General features: G+C 41.7%; 1 protein-coding gene across 2 annotated transcripts in view; it reads right to left on the bottom strand.

Annotated features, from left to right (window-relative positions):
• cnksr2a (connector enhancer of kinase suppressor of Ras 2a) overlaps positions 1-24362 on the bottom strand; it is a 489515-nt gene that overhangs the window by 37299 nt on the left and 427854 nt on the right. For both annotated transcript variants that reach the window (XM_043700616.1, XM_043700617.1), the window contains one exon: positions 22406-22916. In XM_043700616.1, the coding sequence (XP_043556551.1) occupies positions 22406-22916 (511 nt within the window). The remainder of the gene's footprint in view (positions 1-22405; positions 22917-24362) is intronic.

The following is a 24362-nucleotide window of genomic DNA, read 5'->3' as shown; positions in this document are numbered from 1 at the left end:
TGCGACTTATGACAGAAAGTTGTACAAATATAAACCATCTTTTGCACTGCTTTTCAGTTTAAACTGGAAAAGCAATACGAGGTCCAAGCCAGAGGTACTCTCTGGGAACTCCACCATCAGTTATGTCCGCACATTGATACTCTATTTTCAATAAGGTCTTTTCCAGGTATAAAACCAGATTAATTGCAGCCTTTAAAATAACAAAGTGGAATGGGAACAGGAATTTTAAAAGACATTGCAATTATTCAATATTAAAAGACAAAAACAATACAATGTTTTCTGGTGTCAAACGTATCATCAATTACTCTGGGAGTCAAATGTAAGTGGTTGTGTGCAGTGAGGGCCGCAATGTAATTCTGTGTTCTTTGAATTTGTGGAGCAGGGCGGTTTCAGATTTGATTCCTACACTGAGCTGAGAAGCTAAACTCTGGATACATAAGCTGAGCACACTGCATTTCAGCTGGATGCTCAGTTGAAAAAGCAGCAAAGGAACCTCTTTGCTTAATTGCTGATATATGAACTAGGAACAAGTGTTAGCCACTTGGCCTTTCAAACTTGCCCCACCATTCAATAAGATCACGGCTGATCTGATTTCAACCTTAACTTTCCATTCCTGCATAGCTCCAATAATCTTTTATCCCCTCGGTAATCAAGAATCCACCTGCCTCTGCCTTAAAAATATTTAAAGATTCTGCATCCACTGCTTTTTCGGAAGGGCATTGCAAACACACGAACCTCCAAGAGAAAACAAAATCTCCTCGTCCATGTCTTAAATGAATGACCCTTTATTTTTAAACTATGACTCTTAGTTCAAAATTCTCCCACACAGGAAACACCCTTTTCACATCCACCTGCTCAAGTCCCCTGAGGACCTTATAAGTTTCAATTAAAACATCTCTTACTGTTCTATACTCCAGGCCTAGCTTGTCTAGCCTTTCCTCATGAAGCAATGTGCTCATTCTGGATATTAGTTTCGTAAACCTTCTCTGAACTGCATCCAATGCATTAACATTCTTCTGTCGGTACAGTGACCAGTACTGTACACAATACTCCAGATGCATATCCTGTAGCTCCCTACTCTTGCACTCAATTCCTCTTATAAACAAATGTAATTTTCTATTAGCAGTCCTGATTACCTGCTGTACCTGCATGCTAATCTTCTTTGATTCATGCACTAGGTCACCCAGATCTCTGCATCTCAGAGCTGTGCGATTGCTCACTATTTTTTTTATTTCTGCCAAAACGGACAATTTCACATTTTCCCATGTTGAACTCCATTTGCCAGATCTTTGCTCATTCACTTAGCCTTCGATATTCCTTTGTACGTTTCCTCCATCCTCTTCATAACTCACTTTCCTGCCTATCTTTGTATCATCAGCAAACTTGGCAATTGTAGCTTCCGTCCCTTCATCTAAATCATTTATTTAAATTGGAAAGAGTTGAGGCTGCAGCTCTGACCACTTGGGACAACCTGCCAGCCTGAAAAAGACTCTACTATTCCTACTCTCTGCTTGCTGGTAGCCTGCCCATCTTCTATCCATGCAAATGTGTTACCCCCAACACCAAGAACTTTTATTTCCCGCAATAACCTCTGATGTAGGAGCTTATCAAATGCCTTCTGGAAATTTGTGAACAAGTACAATTTGTGCACTAGTTCCCTTTTGTCAACGGCACAAGTTACATTCAAAGAACTCCAATAAATTAGTTCAGCATGATTTCCTCTGACAAAACCCTCTTACCTCTGCCTAATTACCTTGGAATTATCCTTACCAGGAGCAACATTGTGGACATTGGTTGAAGGTGAGCCACAGAGTTGTTAATGAGATCATCGTTCAGCCAAAGATGGGCTATGAGTTATTAATCTCCAGTACCTGCTGCTTGACCTACACTGTTAAATTGTAGAATCCCTACAGTGCAGATTGAGGCCACTCAGCCCACACTGACCATCCGAAGGGCACCGCATCCAGTCCCAGCTGTTTATCCCCATAATCCTGTATTTTCCACAGCTAATCCACTTAGTCTGCACATCCCTGGACACTATGGGCACTATGACCATGGCCAATCCACCTTACCTGCACATCTTTGGACTGTGGGAGGAAACCCACGCAGACAGGGGGAGAATGTGCAAACTCCACATAGCCAGTCACCCAAGGCTAGAATTGAACCCAGATTCCTAGCACTGTGAGGCAGCAGTGCTAACCACTGGGCCACTGTATGCTGTCACTCACTTTGTACAAACAGCATCTGGTCATTAGTTTCCTTGTTACTTTTAAGACCTTGATGGATTTTCACACTAACAGCACACTAACCTCCCTGGAAGTAGATAAATCTGCTGGTTAAAAGCATAAGAGCCTTTTCAATATTTCTTCCCACAGTGCTGTATGACGTTCAAAATCCAAAAAGGCAGAAACTTAAACAATGGAATTGAAATTGTTTTTAGGAATTTGAATGTGTCAAATGTTTCCTAAATTTTCCTTCCTGTCTTTTCTCTTTCGCTCTTACTCAAATCTTTTTTTCCCTTTTACTATTCTTTTTGGACTTGACTTTACTGTTTCTCGTGTGTTCTTCTGTTTCCTTTTCCATCCTTATTCTCATTGTTTAAGGAGATAAACAGTTGCTCTTGTCCTGTGCTGAGTTCCAGACGCCTGTTGTTCTCGCTGCATTATCATTCGACTTCCAGCATGTTATATCACAAAAACACTTAGAGCTGAAATGTACCGGAAACTGTCCAACCTGTTGGATATACTGTCAGACATTCTGCTCCTGCAAGGTCTGGCCCAAGATATTAATCAAAACACCAATATCTATAGAGAAATGGGCTCTGTGCAGCAAAGTTTCAGACTGTAATATTTTCTATTGCGGCATGTCAGCAGGTTAAGGAAGGCAGAAGAATCATTAAGGGTATGAGATAGGAACCCTGTTGTAAGCACATTAGGAGGAGGAAATAACAGCCTGAGCAAGGAATAGATTCACTTTGAGAATCACCATTCTCTGACTTTCCCAGGGGATGCATGATTACTCCCTATCTTCATACAGACAATTACAATAGCACTTCAAAGAAAGGAAAATTTTATCTCCACGGAGATGCTGCCACAGCATTAATGAGAACAGGGAGGATGATCATGGCTGTACGATCAAGAACTTGTTTGATTGATCTTGGTCCACTGTATTTACAATGCCAGAGCCGACTGCCAAACTTCGGTTTTAAACTGTTCAAGGCATTTTTCACAATACTTAATTGAAGCTTTTGTTACTTCAAGTTCATGAAGTTTTAGCTGAAGATCCATCTTGGCTGAAATTGTCTCAACAAGTTAATCTTTTCATTCATTCTTCAAGTCCTCACTCAGTTGTTTTAATTTCAGTGACCAATCCTCATGTTGTCACCATTTTACATCTTTCAGTGGCAAACTTGCCCTTCATCTGTGAAAATTGGTTCTCTACACTAACAATTTAGTTTTAGTAGAGTCTAATTACTGATGATGCCTTTTATATTATTACATTTCTGATATTAATTTCTCTTTGACCTTAGTTAGTTGCTTTTCCACTTTATCATGTCAAGCCTTTTGAGTTTGGGCTCGAACTACCCATAAATCTCCATTTCTTTCATCACAATTGGCTCACTTGAATCTCTTGGAGTTGCCAATAATTTTATCCCTACTAAATCATTCCCAAATGTGAATGCCAGTAAACTTGGAACAATTTCCACAATAACAATTCAGTTTATCATTTCATTTTGGAAATTTCAAGTTACTATTATTTTACAATTCCAATTCAAATAACTTTCTTTTAAATGATCTGTGTTCTGGCAAGGAAAACACACTGGTTTTATAAGATTACTTTTATTCTCCTGTTATTCCTTCTATTAACTGGGCCAGCTACTCTTAAGTCATATAACCTACACTTTTCTTTAGCCAATTTGTGATTTCAGATTTTTTCCTCTTTTGAAGTTCTCTTTTCCTTATTTTATCTTTTTCATCCCTCACCAAAACTCTCTCTCCAGAATTCAAGTTTAAACAGTTGCCTTTCTTTTTCGAGTTCAATTTTTCTCATCTCTTTTTCCTTTTCCAGTCATGCTCCTTCAACTGCATGTGCTATTATTTCCAATTACATTTGCTTTTAAATCTTTAACTTTTCTGCCAATGCAATTAGTCTAGCCTTGGTTAATTTGCCGAAGCACTCAGGGATAAGTCTTCCCTCTCTAAGAAGGTAGTTACAATTGGAAAAGCCACTTCGGTTTTCGATATGTATAGTGAAATTCATGTCAAAGATTTTATCAGCCTCAGCCTCAAAACCCAGCAATCAGTTTTGTCAGGCAAATCAGTGGGAGAAAATGACAGAAAGGGTGTTTTAACACTAGCTAGCCAATGGAAACTTGGCTCCTAAGACGACAAAGAGACACCTAGACTTGAAACGTTAACTTGCTCTTACTCCATGGATGCTGTCTGACCTGCTGTGAACTCCAGCATTTGTTGTCTTTGGTGCAGTATGTGCTTCCATACAGTTGCTTACCACATGCCCATGAGTCACCAACTGAGATTTTCCATATAAATTTCTCAATGGTAACTCACTTTGCCAAAACTAACACTTATACAATTAGAATCTATTGATGACCTTGGGGCCTGACTATAATTTTACATCAGGCCAGAGCTGAAAAGTCACCACGTTTCCATTCTGGCAAGATGAAAATCTGCAAGCAGGTAACTGTGGAACTTTCCAGTGAGGGATCTGGAAGAATGTTAATGTTCCCTAAGGCCCAAGCCTCATCTGTTTCAACCCTGCTCCTTGAAGTTTCCACACAACCTTCCTGGAATTCTATTTTTGTCACTTATCCTAGTGTCAGTAGGAAATGGATTATTAATGAGTTGTGAAAGGAGTTGAAATATTCCAGGCCTGATACCGGCAGGAATGGTGAATTTCCCAAATTTGATTGCCACACGCCAACAACCACACAGGGTTAAAGTTGAGGCCAAAGACTTAATTGTTTGGGATGTGAAGTGTTTCATTTTTATTCCACAGTTGCCTCCCCGCGTCACTAGCTTCCTCTCAAGTGTGCTGCTTCTTGTGAAATGGTTTCATAAATGTTTGCATCCTGTTAGCATCTCACTGAAATGAATGAGCATCCTCTCAGAGACCAGACACTGAGCCTTCTTGGGAGACTTTGTCATGCAAAGTATTTGGTTGGAAGCTCAGCCGTGTCCACACATGCAATCTCCAGGATGAATACAATGCCGAGAGAGGAACCATAGTGACTGCCCCCTTCCCTGGTCTAGGGATCAGTTGCTGTACTCCAATAGCTGCCACATTGGAATTCATCAATCCAACACTTTACCAGGAATTGAATCTTGAACTTTCCAGCCTGTGTAGCTGAAGCTTTAATCAAATTGTTTTTTGATCAGGCACTTTTGAAACCCCAGCACCTTCCTGACTCGTCTTGGTTAAGTTCAAAGTGAAAAGGGTGAAAGAGTGGCATTCCTGCCCAGAGGCTAACTGAGTAGCTACTTGAGGGCCGGTTAAGTGCCACCACTGGTACAAACATAGATACACCATTGGTATTCAACCAACAGTGGGCAGGGAGCTTGCTATTAGGGAAGACAGCCCAGCAAATTCCCTGTCAATTTTGCCTGAGACCGAGTAATAGGAGGTCATTGTATTCAAGCACTTGATGCTTGATTGAGGGACTTGGTCTCAGGAAAGTGGGAGTCGTGCAAAGCCACACTCCTGCACTTTGTTTCAAAGGCCTCTTTCCCTTCTCTCCACAGCCACCTCCTTTCTGCCTACACTTGCCTCTCTCTGGGGATTTGTCAGCCGTCCCTTCAGTAGGCCCCAGTGCAATAACAATATAGCTGCTTTTGCTGGGAGGGCCGAGTGACCAGCCTCTGATTGGTTTGCAGCTCTCAGGATTGGGGAGCTACCTGGGCATTTCCATTGCTGCTCAAGTGGAACAGTGTGGGCTTGCTGGAGAAAAGCTGTGAGAGGTTCCTACCAGGTTTCAGACAGTGGGCAGGCAACCCCATTGTCAACATTAAACATCGCCCATTCTTTGATCACATTTTTGGCAGATGCAGTATTTTAAGTAAGAGATGGCACAAAGATCCTTTCTTGGTGGTTCAGTTGGCAATGGCTTTGCCCAATCTACATCAAAACCTGCAACCAGAAAGATCATCAGGTGTAATCTATGACTGGTCTGAGCCAGTGTGTAAATACTATGACTGGACTCTGGGTGTTTTTGATGTAAGTATGCTAGTGCAACGTAATGATAATTTATTGACTATTTAAACTGTTTATAGAGTCATAGTATCATGTTTTAACCTCAGGCTATTCCCTCAGTTACCATGTTCATATGTTCTGACATCATTGCTTATGCAATCTAACTCTGGACAGGACAGCATTTACCCTTTATGCCACAGGTGCTTACTTGCTAATACAAAACAAAATCATTTCCCATTGTGATTCAGTGATCACTGTCGGAACAGCAGTTTTTTCAACTTTGGGTGTTGAGGACATGTTTGATACATGCATTCCCAGTAATGGAATAGCCCATTAATTCTGAGTGTAAGCAAACATTTGATGAATATTCAAAGTACGGAAGGGCAGCCAGGGCCTATGTAATAGAACCCAACTTGAGTCTGTGCTTTCATCAGACGGGAAGGAAAGGAGAAAACTGGTTGAATGAAGAGACAAATATCCTTGCATTGTTAACGGGATGACATGGTGGCTCAGTGGTTAGCACTGCTGCCTCACAGTGCCAGGGACCCGGGTTCGATTCCAGTCTGTGTGGCGTTTGCACATCCTCCTCATGTCTGCGTGGGTTTCCTCCGGATGCTCTGTTTCCTCCCACAACCCAATGATGTGCAGGTTAGGTGAACTGGCCATGCTAAATCGCCCATAGTGGACAGGGATGTGAAGGTTAGGTGCATTATAGTCAGGGGTAAATGTGGTGTACTAGGGGGGTGGGTTACTCTTCGGAGGGTCAGTGTGGACTTGCCTGGCTGAAGAGCCTGTTTCCACATTGTAGGAATTCTAAAACTTCACGTCATTGATTGATCAGCTGCGGATGCAATTGTCAATGCAAGTTGTGTCAACAGTATAATGTTTATGGAGATTAAGTATCATCTTCACATAGAAGTCACCGTGTTGTGTCATATAAGTTCACTGTATTGATTCAGGACTTCCTGCTTACATCTCCCATACTTCTGAGGCTTTTCATCAGTTTCAGAGTTTCAAGTTTGCGATCTCCAGCCACTTCCCCCTCACCATGGGTGTGCAATCCCTTTACACATCCATCCTCCAACAGGATGGACTCAGAACTCTCTGCTCCTTGCTGGAAAAAAGGCCCAAATTGTCCCTGTCCACCACCACCCTCCTCCACCTGGTTGAGCTCGTCCTCACTTTGACCAAGATTTCCTTTAGCTCCCCCCACTTTCTTCAGATCAAAGGTGTCACCATGGGTACCCGCATGGACCCCAGTTACGCCTGTCTCTTTGTGGGCTACATGGAACATTCATTGCTCCGGTACAATTGGTGCCTCCCCACAACTCTTTCTCCAGCACATCCATGAGATCATCGGTGCTGATTCCCTCTCCTGTCTGGAATTGGAAACAATTATAAATTCTGCTTCCAATTTTTAACCTGTTCTCACCTTCACTTGGTCTGTTCCCTTTCCTTCCTTGACTTCTCTGCTTCCATTTCTGGGGATAGTCTGGACACTGATATCCATTAAAAACCCACAGTTTGCCTTGACTCTACATCCTCAAACTTGGCTCCCTGAAAGGGCTCCATTCCATTCTTCCAGTTTTGCCGTCTCAGTTGCATCTGGTCTGATAATGCCACCTTCCACAAGGGGCCTCATCAATGTCCACCTTTGTCCTGAACCAACGACTCCCCGCCACTGGAGTTGACAGGGCCCTCAGCTGTGTCCAACACCTTTCCTGCACTTCAGCCCTCACCTCTTCTTTTCCCTCCCACAACAGCCATAGGGTTCCCTGATCCCACCAGCATCCACATCCAAAAGTTCATCAGTCACCATTTTCACCATTTCCAGCAGGATGCCACCACCAGACACATATACCCCTTCCCTCCTTCCGGCACACCCTGGTCCACTCTTCCTCCATTCTGAACATCTTCCCAAACCTCCAAGGCACCTTCCCGAGCAATTCCAAAAGGTTTATTGCTTGCCTGTTTGCCTCCTGCCTCCTCAGTATCCAAGGCCCAGGTGAAGCAGTGATTTACCTACACTTCACTCAATCCAGTCTATTATACTAGCTGCTCACAATGTAATCTCCTTTAGACTGGGGAGATGAAATACGGACTGGGCAACCACTTTGCAGAACACCTATGTTCTGTTTGTAAAACATGACCCTGAGCTTTCAGTTGCCTGCCATTTCAACACACCTTCATGTTCCCTGATCAACATCTCTGTCTCGGACTTGCTGCAGTGAAACCCAGCACAAGTTGGAGGAACAGCATCATATTTTCTGCCTGGGGACCCTGCAGCCTTCAGGACTCAATATCGAGTTCAATAATATTAGGGCCTGAACAGTGCCTTTTTCACACTCTGGCCCTGTCAAAACATGGACTGCTTTCATCACAGCCAACCTATTTTTACCTACTGATGGTCCTCATTAGTAGCTTTTCTTTCTCTCTGGCTTACCATTATATATCCCTTTGTTGATCTCTCCACCTATCACCTACGCCTTGATCACAGCCCTAGTCACAGGCTATATACTTGCAGAAAGTGACTCAATTCCTGACTCCCCAAAACCTTTTCACCATCCATAAAACGCAACTCAGATGTGTGCTGAAATTCTTTCCGCTTGCCTGAATGAGAGCATTTCCAACAATCTTCAACAAAATTTACCTCATCCAGAATGAAGTGGCCAAGTCTTCACCACTATAAGCATTCATTTCCTCCACTATTGTCTGGAGTGTATATTGCACTCCCTGATGCACTGCAGCAACTTGCAAAGGTTTCTTCTGCAGCACATCCTAAATCTTCAACCTCTCCCGTCTAGGATAAGGAACATCATCACCTGCAAGGTGCCCTCAAAGTCATACACGATGTGACTTGAAAGTCCATTGTCATTGGGTCAAAGCTCCTATAGCTCTGCCCTTAATTGCACTGTGGACATTTCTTCATCACATAGATTGATGCTTTTTCCCAGGGTGGGAAGGTCAATTAGAAGAGGGCACTGGTTCAAGGTGAGAGTGGGAACATTTCGGGGAAGAAGTGCAGGGAAACTTATTCAGGGTGGAACGCACTGCCGGGGGAGAGTGGAAGCTGGCATGTTAGCAATGTTTAAGGCATATTTGATAGACACATGAATGGGAGGCGAACAGAAGAGTAGAAAAGGCATTAGGGCATTAAGTAGCAGGTCTGAATTATGACTAGGAATTGGCACAGGTGGGCCGATGGGTCTATTCCTGTGCTGACTTGTTTCTGAGCTATATGGGTTGGTTTTGTTCAGTTAGCTGAATGGTTGGTTTGCAAAGCAATGTGAAACCAATACAGAGGATTCAATTCCCATCACCGGATGATGTCACCATGAAGGACTATCCTTCTCATCCTCTCCCTTCAGCTGAGGTATGATAGCCTTAGGTCAAATCACCAGCAGTTGCCTCTCTTGAATTAGCGAGTAGGCCTATGGTCTGGAAAAACAATAGCAACAGAATACAAGACAATTGTTCTTTATTCTTCATTCAAGAAGGCCATTCCCACTACCATCTCAGGGGCAGATGGGAATGGACAACAGAGCCAAGCCTGTGACAAACACCTCACATATATGAATAAGAAAAACCAGCACAAAGTCGAGTGAATTTCTTTCTTTAGCTGCACAGACACGAGATACTTCAACCAGGATTTCTCCTGTACACCAAACAATATCAGTCTACTTGTTGAAAATAGTTCATATGATTCAGGTTCTTCAAGAAAGAAAAATCTCTGTATGCTCTGAGTAGCTTTCATGCTAAGTCCCTTGGCTTGCAATCATTAAACACAGCATTGGTGTAGAACCTGGAACAAACAGACAATTACTCTGGGTTTGAAATTATCTCCTCCAACCGAGGCTCTTCTCAATCGATTACTCTTTGAGGCTGTAAATAGCCTGGTAAATTTAATAATCCCACACCCTGCCAAGGGAATCACAATAAAATGGAATATGGATTGGAAAACAGAGAGCAGTACGAGTTCTCAAAGGTGTTTCTGGTTGTTATAACACAAGGCACTAGCTTCTCAGACAGAAGACATGAACAGGTTATCTAACTTGCTAATAACCTCTGATTTTAAATCACAGACTTGTTATCAGATTTTTTTTAGAAAAAGGAACTAATGTCCCCTGTTCAGAAAGAGACAGGTCTTCAGGTTTTTTTAAAAATGATTTTGTGATTCCATTAAACATTCTATTTGCTGCCCGTGTAGGATCGGTGAATTCATCCAAGATTAAGGGAGATATGGAGGCAATTACCTGCTTTAACCATTGCAGGACACAACATAGAGACTTTTCAGCATGAAAACATTTTCTGCTGTTGATTGACTGCAAAGATATATGCTAAGTATTATCAATCAGTAATGTCAACTTTTCAGTTTGATTAAAATTCACTGAAGTGTTTTGTTCATTGCAGACAGAGACATTACAAAAACACATCCTGCTTCCAATAAAACAATGAGATTAGTAAAGGCTGAATGATGTTCCTAGGGAAAACATGCTCTGAATATTTAGTCACTTACAGACTTTAACTAAACTGTACAGTAGTAATGAACTGCTGTCAGGGTCATAATAAGCTCGAGAAAAAGGATCAAAGAATTATCAAATTGTCTACCAAACAGTTTAAAAAGTACAAAAGAACATTTGCTGAAAATGATTCATCTTTCTTAACAACTTTACTTAAACTGTTCCTGAAAGAAGAGATTATTAAACAGTCAATCCTCTGTCAACTGCCATGGAATTAGCTGACAGTTTTCTGAACGCATTTTAATGGAGTTTGCAGTAGATGGAACATATGAGCTAAATTTAGGAATACATATCTCATATCAAAATGAATTAGTAAAGGACCGATGTGCAGAATGCAGATATAAGGAGCACAATGATGCTGAACAACTTTTATAGATTCAAAGTTGTACGATTCCAAAACATTCAATGCTCATACTAATCATCATCAGCCTGCATGTAATCTAAAAATGCTGCATGTCTTGTTGATGTATAATTTTCCACAACATTTAGCAAAGAAGTACAAAGATAAAACTAAATAAATGTGGAAGATAGTTTTCTGGTGTTTGGTGAAAGCTTCGGCAATATAGTCCTGTAGCTGAAACAGCAATAACTTGTGGATTTCCGGCAAGATGGCGGCAGGTAGGATGCTCCTCCTGGAGCTCCTCTGCTCTGCCTGTTCTTTTTCTTTCCTTTCTTTCTTTTCTCTTTTTTCAGCAGTCCCTGAAGCAGTGTGAGGGGAAGTGAGTCCCGGAGCAGTGTGAGGGAAAGAGAGTCCTGGTATAGAGTGAGTGGAAGTGAGTCCTGGAGCAGTGTGAGGGAAAGAGAATCCTGGTATAGAGTGAGGGGAAGTGAGTCACGGAGCAGTGTGAGGGAAAGAGAGTCCTGGTATATAGTGAGGGAAAGTGAGTCCTGGTATAGAGTGAGGGGAAGTGAGTCCCGGAGCAGTGTGAGGGAAAGAGAGTCCTGGTATAGAGTGAGTGGAAGTGAGTCCTGGAGCAGTGTGAGGGAAAGAGAGTCCTGGTATAGAGTGAGGGGAATTGAGTCCTGGTATAGAGTGAGGGGAATTGAGTCCTGGTATAGAGTGAGGGGAATTGAGTCCTGGTATAGAGTGAGGGGAATTGAGTCCTGGTATAGAGTGAGGGGAATTGAGTCCTGGTATAGAGTGAGGGGAATTGAGTCCTGGTATAGAGTGAGGGGAATTGAGTCCTGGTATAGAGTGAGGGGAAGTGAGTCCCGGAGCAGTGTGAGGGAAAGAGAGTCCTGGTATAGAGTGAGGGGAATTGAGTCCTGGTATAGAGTGAGGGGAAGTGAGTCCCGGAGCAGCGTGAGGGAAAGAGAGTCCTGGTATATAGTGAGGGAAAGTGAGTCCTGGTATAGAGTGAGGGGAAGTGAGTCCCGGAGCAGTGTGAGGGGAAGAGAGTCCCGGAGCAGTGTGAGGGGAAGAAAGTCCTGGTACAGAGTGAGGGGAAGTGAATCCCAATGCAGCATTATGGGAAGCGAGTCCTGGAGCAGCGTGAGGCGAAGTAAGTCCTGCTGCAGTGCGAGGGGAAGTCAGTCTCGGACCAGCTTGAGGGGAATGTCGCATGATGACAAGCGATCCTGGTGCAGCATGGTGGGAAGTGAGTCCTGGAGCAGTGTAAGGGGAATTGAATCCCAGTGCAGTGTGAGGGGAAGCGAGTCCTGGTGCAGCGCGAGGAGAAGCGGGTCCCACTGCAGTGCGAGGTGAATGAGTCCTGGTGCAGAGTGATAGGAAGCGAGTCCTGGAGCAGTGCAACCTACCTTGGTGCAGCTGAGTGCGGGTATGGAGTGGACTGGAGGCTTGGAGTGGAGCGGGACAGTTGTTGGACTGGGGCCTGGCGCTGGGTGGTCAGACCATGTGCTGAGCTGCTGCTATTGGAAATTCTTTACTGGACTGTGATGTCAAACCTTTAACTATGCTATAACTATCCTATTCCTAACTTATTTTTTAGAGACTATAAGTAATGCTATTACTTTTCCATTTATTCCTTATTTGTATCCAAGACTTGTTCCTCGGTACTTGTACCTGAGATGGCACCATTAAAGGCAGCCATTGTAAAAACATCTCACTGTATTCCTATACTTCTGTACTGGAGTATACTTGACAATAAAGGATATTCTATTCTATTCAATAAGATATTCTAACAAAAAACAGTAATTACATTAATACTCAGCAGGTCTGGCAGCACCTGTGAGGAAGATGCAATGCGAATGTTTCACTAGAGATGTTGCCGGACCTGCCCAGTACAACCGGCATTTTCAATCTTTTTTCTTTCAGATGTGAAATATCTGCAATATTTTGCTTTTATAAAAGCATCTATTTGTTAAATAGATTATTCCTGACATCAGTTCTAAATTTACCATTTATTAATTATTATTTATTTATTTATTAATTAATTCTCATTCTTGCAGGTTGATTTCAAGAAATTTTCCAGACTTCCCTTTTCTTTGCTATTTACTCTCTTGTACAATTCAATAATGTAATCTCCCAGATATGTTCTTTTGTTATGGACTAGGCCAGAACACTCAAAACATTCTTGAGCAGGCAACCCCAGACCATAACTTTGCAAAGAACAGAATAAAGAATCCCTACAGAACTAGGGAATCTATCCAAACTAGACTTAATTATGCTGTTCTGAATATACGCAACAATCCCAATAAGCAAACCTCCTTAAAACACAGTTAAAAAATGGAACAGAGTTGGATGTGGGAGTTTAGGGAGAGTTTACGTGTTAGCTGAGGATTATATCTGCAATAAATGCTGTCGTTTGCAAATCTTATCAGTTCGAATGGATTGGTTGGAGCGACAGTTATAGGCAATGAGGAACTTACAAGAGCAACGGGCTGTGATGGATGGCAGGGGGAAAAGTCTCAGATGCAGTCACATAGATGGGCTAACTCCAGGAAAGGTAAGAGAGGTAGGCAGTTAGTGCAGGAGTTTTCTGTGGCTATCCCCATTTCAAACAAGTGTGCTGCTTTGAAAAATGTAGGGAGTGATGGATTCTCAGGGGAATGTAGCATGAACAGCCAAGTTTCTGATATTGAGACTGGCTCTAATGCAATGAGAGGTATGTCGGGTTCCAAGCGATAGATTGCGTTAGGGGATTCTCTAGTCCGAGGTACAAACAGATGTTTCTGTGGCCAGCAGCAGAAAATCAGAATGATGTGTTGCTTCCCTGGTTTCAGGATCAAGGATGTCTCAGAGAGGGTGCAGAATGTTCTCACAGGGGAGAGGGGCCAGCAGGAGGTCACTGTACACATTGGAACCAACGGCACTGGAAAGGAAAAAGTTTAGATTCTGAAGGGAGAATATAAAGAGTTAGGCAGGAATTTAAAAAGGAGGTCCTCGAGAGTAGTAATATCTGGATAACTCCTGGTGCTACAAGATAGTGAGGGCAGGAATAGGAGGATAGAGCAGATGAATGTATGGCTGAGGAGCTGATGTAGGATTCACATTTTTGGATCATTGGAATCTCTTTTGGGGTAGAAGTAACCTGTACAAGAAGGATGGATTGAACCTAAATCAGAAGGGGACTAATATACCGGTAGGGAGATTTGTTTGAGTTGCTTGAGACGATTTAAACCAGTAAGGTGGGGGGTGTGGGGGTTGCGGGGAGGGACCCAGGGAGATAGTGAGTAAAGAGATCAATCTGAGACTGGTACAACTGAGAAAAGAAGCGCGTTAAACACTCAGGATAGGCAGGAACAAAGCAGAGAACAAGGTAGGATCATAAATTAAACTGCATTTATTTCAAAGTAAGGGGCCTAACAGGGAAGGCAGATGAACTCAGGGCATGGTTAGGAACATGGGACTGGGATATCATAGCAATTACAGAAACATGGCTCAGGGATGGACAGGACTGGCAGCTTAATGTTCCAGGATACAAATGCTACAGGAAGGATAGAAAGGGAGGCAAGAGAGGAGAGTGAGTGGCGTTTTTGATAAGGGATAGCATTACAGCTGTACTGAGGAAGAATATTCCCAGAAATACGTCCATGTAAATTATTTGGGTGGAACTGAGAAATAAGAAAGGAATTATCACCTTATTGGGATTGTATTATAGATCCCCTAATAGTCAGAGGGAAATTGAGAAACAAATTTTAAGGAAATCTCAGTTATCTGTAAGAATAATAGGGTGGTTATGGTAGGGGATTTTAACTTTCCAAACATCGACTAGGATTATCATAGTGTTAAAGGTTTAGATGGAGAATAATCTGTTAAGTATGTACAAGAAAATTTTCTTATTCAGTATGTGGATGTACCTACTAGAGAAGGTGCAAAACGTGACTTACTCTTGGGAAATAAGGCAGGGCAGTGAGTGAGGTGTCAGTGGGGGAGCACTTTGGGGCCAGCGACCATAATTCTGTTAGTTTTAAAATAATGATGGAAAAACATAGATCAGACCTAAAAGTTGAAGTTCTAAATTGGAGAAAGGCCAATTTTGATGGTTTTAGGCAAGAACTTTCAAAAGCTGATTGGGGGCAGATGTTTGCAGGTAAAGGGACGGCTGGAAAATGGGAAGCCTTCAGAAATGAGATAACGAGAATCCAGAGAAAGTATATTCCTGTCAGGGTGAAAGGAAAGGCTGGTAGGTAAAGGGAATGCTGGATGACTAAAGAAATTGAGGGTTTGGTTAAGAAAAAGAAGGAAGCATATGTAAGTTATAGACAGGATAGATCGCTGAGATATTTGTATCATCGATAGTCATAGGTGAGGTGCCAGAAGACTGGAGGTTGGCTAACATGGTACCACTGTTTAAGAAGGGTGGTAAGGACAATCCAGGGAACTATAGACCAGTGAGCCTGACGTTGGTGGTGGGCAAGTTGTTGGAGGGAACCCTGAGGGACAGGATGTACATGTATTTGGAAAGGCAAGGACTGATTAGAGATAGTCAACATGGCTTTGTGCATGGGAAATCATGTCTCACAAACTTGATAGAGTTTTCTGATGAAGTAACAAAGACAATTGATGAGGGCAGAGTGGTAGACGTGATCTATGTGGTCTTCAGTAAGACGTTCAACAAGGTTTCCCCATGGGAGACTGGTTATCAAGGTTAGGTCTTATGGAATACAGGGAGAGCTGCCGTTTGGATACAGAACTGTCTCAAAGGTAGAAGACAGAGTGTGGTGGTGGAGGGTTGTTTTTCAGACTGGAGGCCTGTGACCAGTGGAGTGCCACAAGGATCAGTGCTGGGTGCACTACTTTTCGTCATTTGGATGTGAGCCCAAGAGGTACAGTTAGTAAGTTTGCAGATGATACCAAAATTGAAGAAGTGCTGGACAGCGAAGAAGGTTACCTCGGATTACAAAGGGATCTTGATCAGATGGGCCAATGGGCTGAGAAGTAGCAGATGGAGTTTAATTTAGATAAATGTGAGATCTGCATTTTGGGAAAGCAAATCCTCGCAAGACTTATACACAATGGTAAGGTCCTAGGGAGTGTTGCTGAACAGGCAGACCATGGAGTGCAGGTTGATACCTCCTTGAAAGTGGAGTCGCAGGTAGATAGGATAGTGAAGAAGGCATTTGGTATGCTTTCCTTTATTGGTCAGAGTACTGAGTACAGGAGTTGGAAGGTCATATTGCGCTGCATTTTGGGAAAGCAAATCCTCGCAAGACTTATACACTTAATGGTAAGGTCCTAGGGAGTGTTGCTGAACAGACAGACCATGGAGTGCAGGTTCATAGCTCCTTGAAAGTGGAGTCGCAGGTAGATAGGATAGTGAAGAAGGCATTTGGTATGCTTTCCTTTATTGGTCAGAGTACTGAGTACAGGAGTTGGAAGGTCAATTTGCGGCTGTACAGGACATTGGTTAGGCCACTGTTGGAATATTGCATGTAATTCTGGTCTCCTTTCTATCGGAAAGATGTTGTGAAACTTGAAAGGGTTCAGAAAAGATTTACAAGGATGTTACCAGGGTTGGAGGATTTGATCTACCGGGAGATGCTGAATAGGCTGGGGCTGTTTTCCCTGCAGCGTCAGAGGCTGAGGAATAACTTATAGAGGTTTATAAAATCATGAGGGGCATGGATAGGATACATAGACAAGGTCTTTTCCCGGGGGGGGGGAAGAGTCCAGAACTAGAGGGCATAAGTTTAGGGTGAGAGGGGGAAAGATATAAAAGAGACCTAAGAGGCAACGTTTTCAAGCAGAGGGTGGTACATGTGTGGAATAGGCTGCCAGAGGAAGTGGTGGAGGCTAGTACAATTGAAACATTTAAAAGGCATTTGGACGGGTGTGACAATAGAAAGGGTTTGGGTGGATATGGGCCAGATGCTGGCAAGTGGGACTAGATTGGATTGGGATATCTGGTCGGCACGGACGAGTTGGACTGAAGGGTCTGCTTCTGTGCTGTACACCTCTATGACTCTGTGACTCTAAGAGGTTAGAGGTTGAAGTTGGAAGGGCAGAAAGAGAGAGAAAAATGTTTCCACACAGCTCATTGTTGAACTCCCAATTAGTTCTGAACTGAACTGAACAGCTCAACTGGAGGGGTGACCAATCGCCTTTCATTATGTAGGTCACTTCTAAAACATGACCACTTGGGGTTGAAGTCTCATCTGATTACATATAAACAAAAAGGCCTCTCAATACCCTTTAATCTCTGTACCAAACCAGTCTAATCGGCATTGGGAGCATTTACAACCCCTCTGAAAAAACCAAGGACATCGTATCCTTGAGAAAAGGACCAGCTTTTCGAACAAACAGGGACCAGCTTTGTGACACTTTCAAGGCAAAGGGATGAATAGAGGAAGAAATTTGGATTGCACCACTTCCCATTGTGTTCTGCAGACTACTTTGATTTCCCCAAAAGGCAGGCAGTGCTACAGGCCCTGAGAAATGAGATGACGCAAGTCAATTTATTTCCTTTTATCAGTCGGGCCATTAACAAGAGAAATTGTCCTCCTTTTTTCACACTGCCTCCAGTGCTTGCCCAGCCTATGAAGTTTGAAGGAGGTCTTGTGACACAGGGATCGTGACCCTACCTCTGAGCCAGGACGCCCAGATTTAAGACCCACCTACTCCAGATGTGTTTAATAACATCTCTGAGCTGGTTGATGAGAAACTATCTGTACAGTTTGATCATGACTTTGTTTGACACATACTCAATTGCTTTTGCTGGATTTGATGACTGCAGATCAGCATCAATTAGACATATTGAGCATTGCTGTTGCTAAAACTTGGAGGTATCTTTCAACTTTAACCTTTGCTTTTCAATGAGTTGTGTTATGATCACAACTAATGTTATTACTGGACAAGTTAGATCCCAGATTGAAACCTGGCTTGGACAGATCATATAATGGTTTGTTTTAGCTTTAACATCGGTTCTTGCTGAAACCTAAGGCTGCAGGTTTTGCTTTAACAATACAATAGAAGTTTATTAACTGAAGAAATTATAGTAAATTAGAATAAATCAAACTATCCACTTACAACACAAATTTAAATATTTATGGTATTTTAAGACATCGAACACCTCCTCCTCTGTAATATGGACATTTTTCAAGATGTCATTATTTATTTTCCCACATCCTTCCTTTTCCACAGAAAACACTGATGCAAAATACTCATTTAGTATCTCCCCCTCTCCTGTGGCTCCACACAAAGATCGCTTTGCTGATCTTTGAGGGGCCCTACCCTATTCTCTCCCTAGTTATCCTTTTGTCCTTAATGCACTTGTAGAATCCCTTTAGATTCTCCTTAACTCTATTTGTCAAAGCTATCACATGTCCCCTTTTCACCCTTCTGATTTCCCTCTTAAGCTTAGTCCTACTGCCTTTATACTCTTCTAGGGATTCAGTTGATCCCAGCTGTCTATACCTGACATATGCTTCCTTCTTATTTTTGACCAAAACCTCAATTTCTCTCATCATCCAGCATTCCCTACACCTACCAACTTTGCCCTTCACCCTAACAGGAATATACTGTCTCTGGACTCTCATTATCTCACGCACATATAAATCTATGAGGTAAATTTGCATTTGCAGATTTGTATTTGCAGATACATTATTTACTTCAAAAAGCACACGATCTGTATACAGTCAGTTAATGTGGCATTTTATGAATTCCTACTTTGGAAGTAAAACCAGTCTGAATCCAGATTGAGACACAAACAGACTCGAAACAAGACCTCATACCTAAAGTGCATTATCTGACCTGCAATGTCACTTTTCTTCTGATAAAACCTTAAGTTATCTTGGGGCAGTGACTTGAAAGAAATTCTGGGATTTACACATTAATCAATCAAAACCTGCATCTCCATACTTACTGATTAAAGACTGAAGAGCCATCTGGATGTGTTCAGTACATTTGCATAAGTTGTATGATGCTTTGATCTTTTACTATATATTCTGTATCCAATGTAATCTCTCTCTCTAGCTGCCTGAGGAAGGAGCAGGGGCTCCGACAGCTTGTGGTTGAAGTATAACCTGATGGCGTGTGATTTTTGACTTTGAGTACATCGGACTGAAGTAAGATCCAGTGTGGATATTGTGGATCTCATGTTTGATGATTGCAACTTGTACACTTCATTTAAGGTGCCTCTCAAGATGGCATGTCATAAATTCAGAAAGTATAAAGCCACACTCACAGGGATGTCTTAGAACGGTGCAGAATTGTTGGAAACATTCTCCTGACTGGCCACTCTGACTGCAGTAAAGACCACAGACAGACCATAAAAAAGCAGAGTTTCACTGATCTTACTACAACTGTACAGTAAAATCTGATTGATTCCTAAATATGCCAAAACAAAGAAATCAGGATCTCAGGACTTGCTTTCACTTTATTCATCAAACATCCATTTTTTTTGCTGGAAAAAGGATTGTTTATTAATGAGTGGCACGTAAATGGCATGGAACCAGTCGATGTGAGTGAGGTCTTCAGTGAATACTTCTCATCACAGAAGAGAAAAACATTTCAGTTGGGATGGTGAGGTGCTAGAATGTGTTAAGATTAATGAGGAGGAGGTATTAGATGTTTTAGCAGGTGCAGAAATCCCCAAGGCATGATGAGATGTATCGCAAGCTGCTATAGAAGGCAAGGGAGGAGATTACTGGAGCCCGCCTCGAGATATTTCATACCTCACTGGTTACAGGCCTTATTAGACCTTTCAAAATGCATCACCTTGTACTTAACAGGATTAAATTCCATCTGTCCAATTTACCAACTGATCATTCAGACTGAGCTTATCCAGCCCAGTATTAATGACACCACAGTTTTTGTATCATCTGCAAACTTACGAATTAAACCTTCTGCATTCACATTCAAGCCATTAATATAAATAAGAAACAGCAAGGATCCCAGCACTGATCCCTCTAGTACACCACTGGTTACAGGATTCCAATTACACAAGCCACCCTCCACCATTATCTTTTGCCTCCTATTTGCAAGCCAATTTTGGATCCAATTTGCCAACTTCCCTTGGATCCCGTGGGGATCTGGATTAGCACTCTATGTGGAACTTTGTCAAAGGCTTTACTGAAGTCCATGTAAACCACATCAACTGCTCTACCCTCATCAATATATTTATTCACCTTTTAAAATACTCCATTAAAGTAGTCAGACAGGATCTCCAGCTACAAAATCCTTGCTGACTATCCCTGATAAATCCCAAACTTTACAAGCATTGACTAATCCTAGCCTTCAAAATGTTTTTCCAAAGTTTCCCTATCACTAAACAACAGACCAACTGTACAATAAAACCGAAAGAACTATGGATGCTGGAAATCAGAGACAAAACCAAAAACACAAATTGCTAGAAAAGCTCAGCAGGTCTGGCAGCACCTGTGAAGAGAAAGATCTGCAGTCCTCACTTTTTCCCTGAGGAGAGAAATCAGAGTGAACGTTTCAACCTGTGTTTTTCCAGCAATTTCTGTCTTTGTTTGTATATCAGACTAACTAGTCTGTTATGACCTGGCCTATCTCTGCTGCCGTTCCAGAACACAGCAACTACATTAGCTATCTTTCAGTCATATGGCATTTCACCTGTAACCAGTGAGGTATGAAATATCTCGAGGCGGGCTGGATAAGCTCAGTCTGAATGATCAGTTGGTAAATTGGACAGATGAAATTTAATCCTGTTAAGTACAAGGTGATGCATTTTGAAAGGTCTAATAAGGAAAACACATACACAATGAATGGTAGGTCCCTAAGGAATACTGAGGGAATTTTGTGTACAAGTCCATAAATCCCTTAAGGTGTCAGCACAGGGGGACAGAATGGTGAAGAAGGCATATGAGATGTTTGCCTTCATTACCCAGGCATAGAATATAGGAGCAAGGAAGTCTTGTTACAACTTTATCAAACATCGGCTCAGTTGTGTGTGATCCTGGTCGCCACACTATCAGAGGGAAGTGATTGCACTGGAGAAGATGCAAAGGAGATTGACTAGGACGTGACATGCAATGAAAAGTCTCAGTTATGAGAAGAGACTGGATAGGCTAGGTTTGTTTACATCGTAGCAGAGGAGGCTTGGGGGGTGGGGGAGGGAGAGTCTTAATAAGGTAAATACAATTATGAGAGGTATTTACAGAAGAGATTATTAGAATCTTTTCCCCATCTCAAACATGTCTAAGACAAGAGGGCATGAGCTTCAGGTGAGGAGTGAGTGGTTAAGATGAGATGTGAGAAAGAATTTTTTCACCCAGAATGTGGTAGAAATAAGGAATGTGTTGCCTGAGAGGGTGGCAGAGGCAGATTCCTTATTTTGCAACATTTAAGAAGCATTTGAATGAGTTCTTAAAATGCCAGGGTATAGTAGGCAATGGACCAAAAGCAGGTAAATGGGATTAGTTTGATTTGCTGTTTGTCCTTCAGCATAGACATGGTGGGCTGAAAGGCCTGTTACTATGCTGTATGACTCTGTAAAGGATGGGTAAAACCAAGACAACGTAAATACTTCCACACTTGATGCTTACAAGTTATTGACTCGACTTCACTTGTGAAGGCATCTGTTATAGCTCATTACAGCAATTTCAGAGCCTTACCATTAAGAAGTAGAGTCACAATAATTATATGCTTCAGCGAACATATGCCTTCACAGCACTGTACTTTAGAGAGTCCTCCATGTTTGCCAGTTTTTCTAGAGTGCTCATGTTGATAGAGGCATGTACAAAACACAGAAATCATATAAATACACGAGTGGACAATACTTTCAATCTCAAGCCTCACCACATGGACTATGGCTATACATTTTGAATTATGCTGATTTATCCTCAATGTTTTGAAGACATAATTAAATTAATGTGTCTATTATTGTCTGAATTACCCCATATTAGCCACCATGTGCCTATTATTGTCTGAATTACTCCATAATAGCCATCAGGCTCTATTGAAGGTCTCATAAAAGAATGCTTTGTAATGATTGCGTGTAGCTGAATTGTAAAATTGCTAGAAGGGGTTTTCAATGCTTTTTCTTCAAAATATGTCAGTGTGAGTGGAGGAAGCAAACTACTTCATCTGATTTTGTCACTCAATGCAATGAAATTGCTATCCTAAATTTCACCTGTCAGCTTCTTTGCTGATTGAGCGTCCAACTTAATCTTTCTTACTTTAAAGACTACACTTTAGCTGAAATTTCCATAATTTAAAACCCTACACTGTTTAAAATTAGAACAGAAGTTGCGATTCAAAGAATTGTGTTTCTTTTTAATGTGAACTGTTAAAGAATGTACATGCTCCTTACCATTTTCCTCTTGCTTTTCTTCCGTGATTTCTTGTTTCTGAGCCAATTCGGGCTGAACTCCGGGGACACAGATTGTGGAGTTTTGACAGGGATGACTGAATCCACCATCTCGAGGTAGAGTGAAACTGCGTGGTTTACCCCCACCACCACTTATTCCAGGCCATCGTTCTCCCTCAGCCAATGGGAAGGGTCCATAGTGATCCTGGATCTGGCACCTTTGAGCTGGCAAAGTTGACTGCCTCCGATGTTCTGGTGTTGGTAAGCCTGCTTCACAAAACACAGAATCCTCAAGAGGAAGAGTCTGGAGATAGTGCAGCCCTGAACTGGTCAGTGGAGTTTCTATTAGATCCTGCCATGAACGCCGTTCCCAAGCCCCTGGTTTACGAAGGGGGGACTCAGTACCTCCTGCAGGTTCTGGTCGGAATTCTTCATGGGATGAATGAGAATGAGAGGTTTCCGTAGACGACAGTCTATTATGCTTAGGTTCGAGGTATGGACTAGCACAGTTCACCTTAAAATAATGACAAAATGATCAATATCAAATATTAATGTTGCATTAAAATGTTCAGGATAAGGACACCGCTCACTTCTTGAAAACTGCTTTCATCTTTCAGTTTAATATTAATAACCTATCAATTGTTTGAACATGCTACTGTTTGGTTCATCACCACTTAATTATTTGATCGTGGAACACCTTTTCAGTAAAACAGGAAATTACGTCGCTGACCCCTTCTGCAAAATGGACAATTGCAAAACATAAATCAGAATTTGAACATTTAAAACTTAGGAGGAAAGGAAATAAATAGGGAATATGTGAAATACAATTTATACTCATTGGGTCCAATTTTTAGATCAATGCATAAAACTGTAGATAAAATACACCTAAAAATAGAAGGAAACGTGATCAGAATGAGCAATGTTCATAACTTCAAGTGTAATTAGGTTGGGCAATAAATGTTGACCTAGCCAGCAACATCCCATGCCTGAGTTGGATTATATATAAATGAAAACATTTACATGTCTTAAAATATTTAATCTATACTGCAGTTGAAGGTTAATATTACAATATTAAAAATATCCCATAAATTTGAGTATACCAATAATTGAACCAATGATCATAACCTTATTGGTTTGCTTCAGCATCAAGCTGCTCAGAGTGAAAATTTATAAATTTATTTGGTATAAGAGAGGGAGAATGTTCTTTTGGATCTTTCAGCAGATTAATGAGCAAAATGATATACAATACACAAGGATTTACTAATCTTTGTAAGTGATTATGAAGTAAGCGTTTGACTGCAATATTCCTAAAATGTATGGTTGTATTTGCTTATAATAGTTCATTAACTTGAATTGCCAAAATGTGCATAGTCTACTTGAAGCCACTTGCTAACTGTATATTTTCTTCTAAGGTGGGATGTGGAAATTGCTGACAAGGCCAGCATTTGTTGCATATCCCGAACTGTTCTTCAACTGATTAGTTTTCAGGGCCAATGCAGAGAGCAGTTAAATGTCTGTGTGGTCTGGGGCCATATGAAGCTTAGGCCAAGTAAGGTAGTCGGAATTCCTTAAACGACATTAAAAAATTGAACGACTTTTTTAATGACAATCAACAATGATTACATCATTGACTTCATTAATTCCAGATTTTTATTGAATTCAAATATTGCTATCTGCCTTAGTGGGATGTGAACACATGCCCCTGAGTATTAGAAACAAAAAATAGAAGTTCCTAGAAAAGCTCAGTGGGTCTGGCAGCATCTGTGAAGAGAAGTCAGAGTTTTGGATCCGGTAACCCTTCCACAGAGTATTACCCTGGGCTTTGGATTAAAGTCCAGTGACATTAACACTAATCACTGATGCCCCCTAATGAAAGACAAAATTATTTTTAAGGGTACTGCAGACAGTGAGATTGCAAATAGATAGCAATTTAACATGTTTTTTCAAGCTTATTTGTATT

Source organism: Chiloscyllium plagiosum, chromosome 12 (genome assembly GCF_004010195.1).
Source record: "Chiloscyllium plagiosum isolate BGI_BamShark_2017 chromosome 12, ASM401019v2, whole genome shotgun sequence".
NCBI lineage: Eukaryota > Metazoa > Chordata > Chondrichthyes > Orectolobiformes > Hemiscylliidae > Chiloscyllium > Chiloscyllium plagiosum.
Note: the sequence above shows the minus strand (reverse complement) of the source record. Positions and strands in the feature narration are given on the sequence as shown.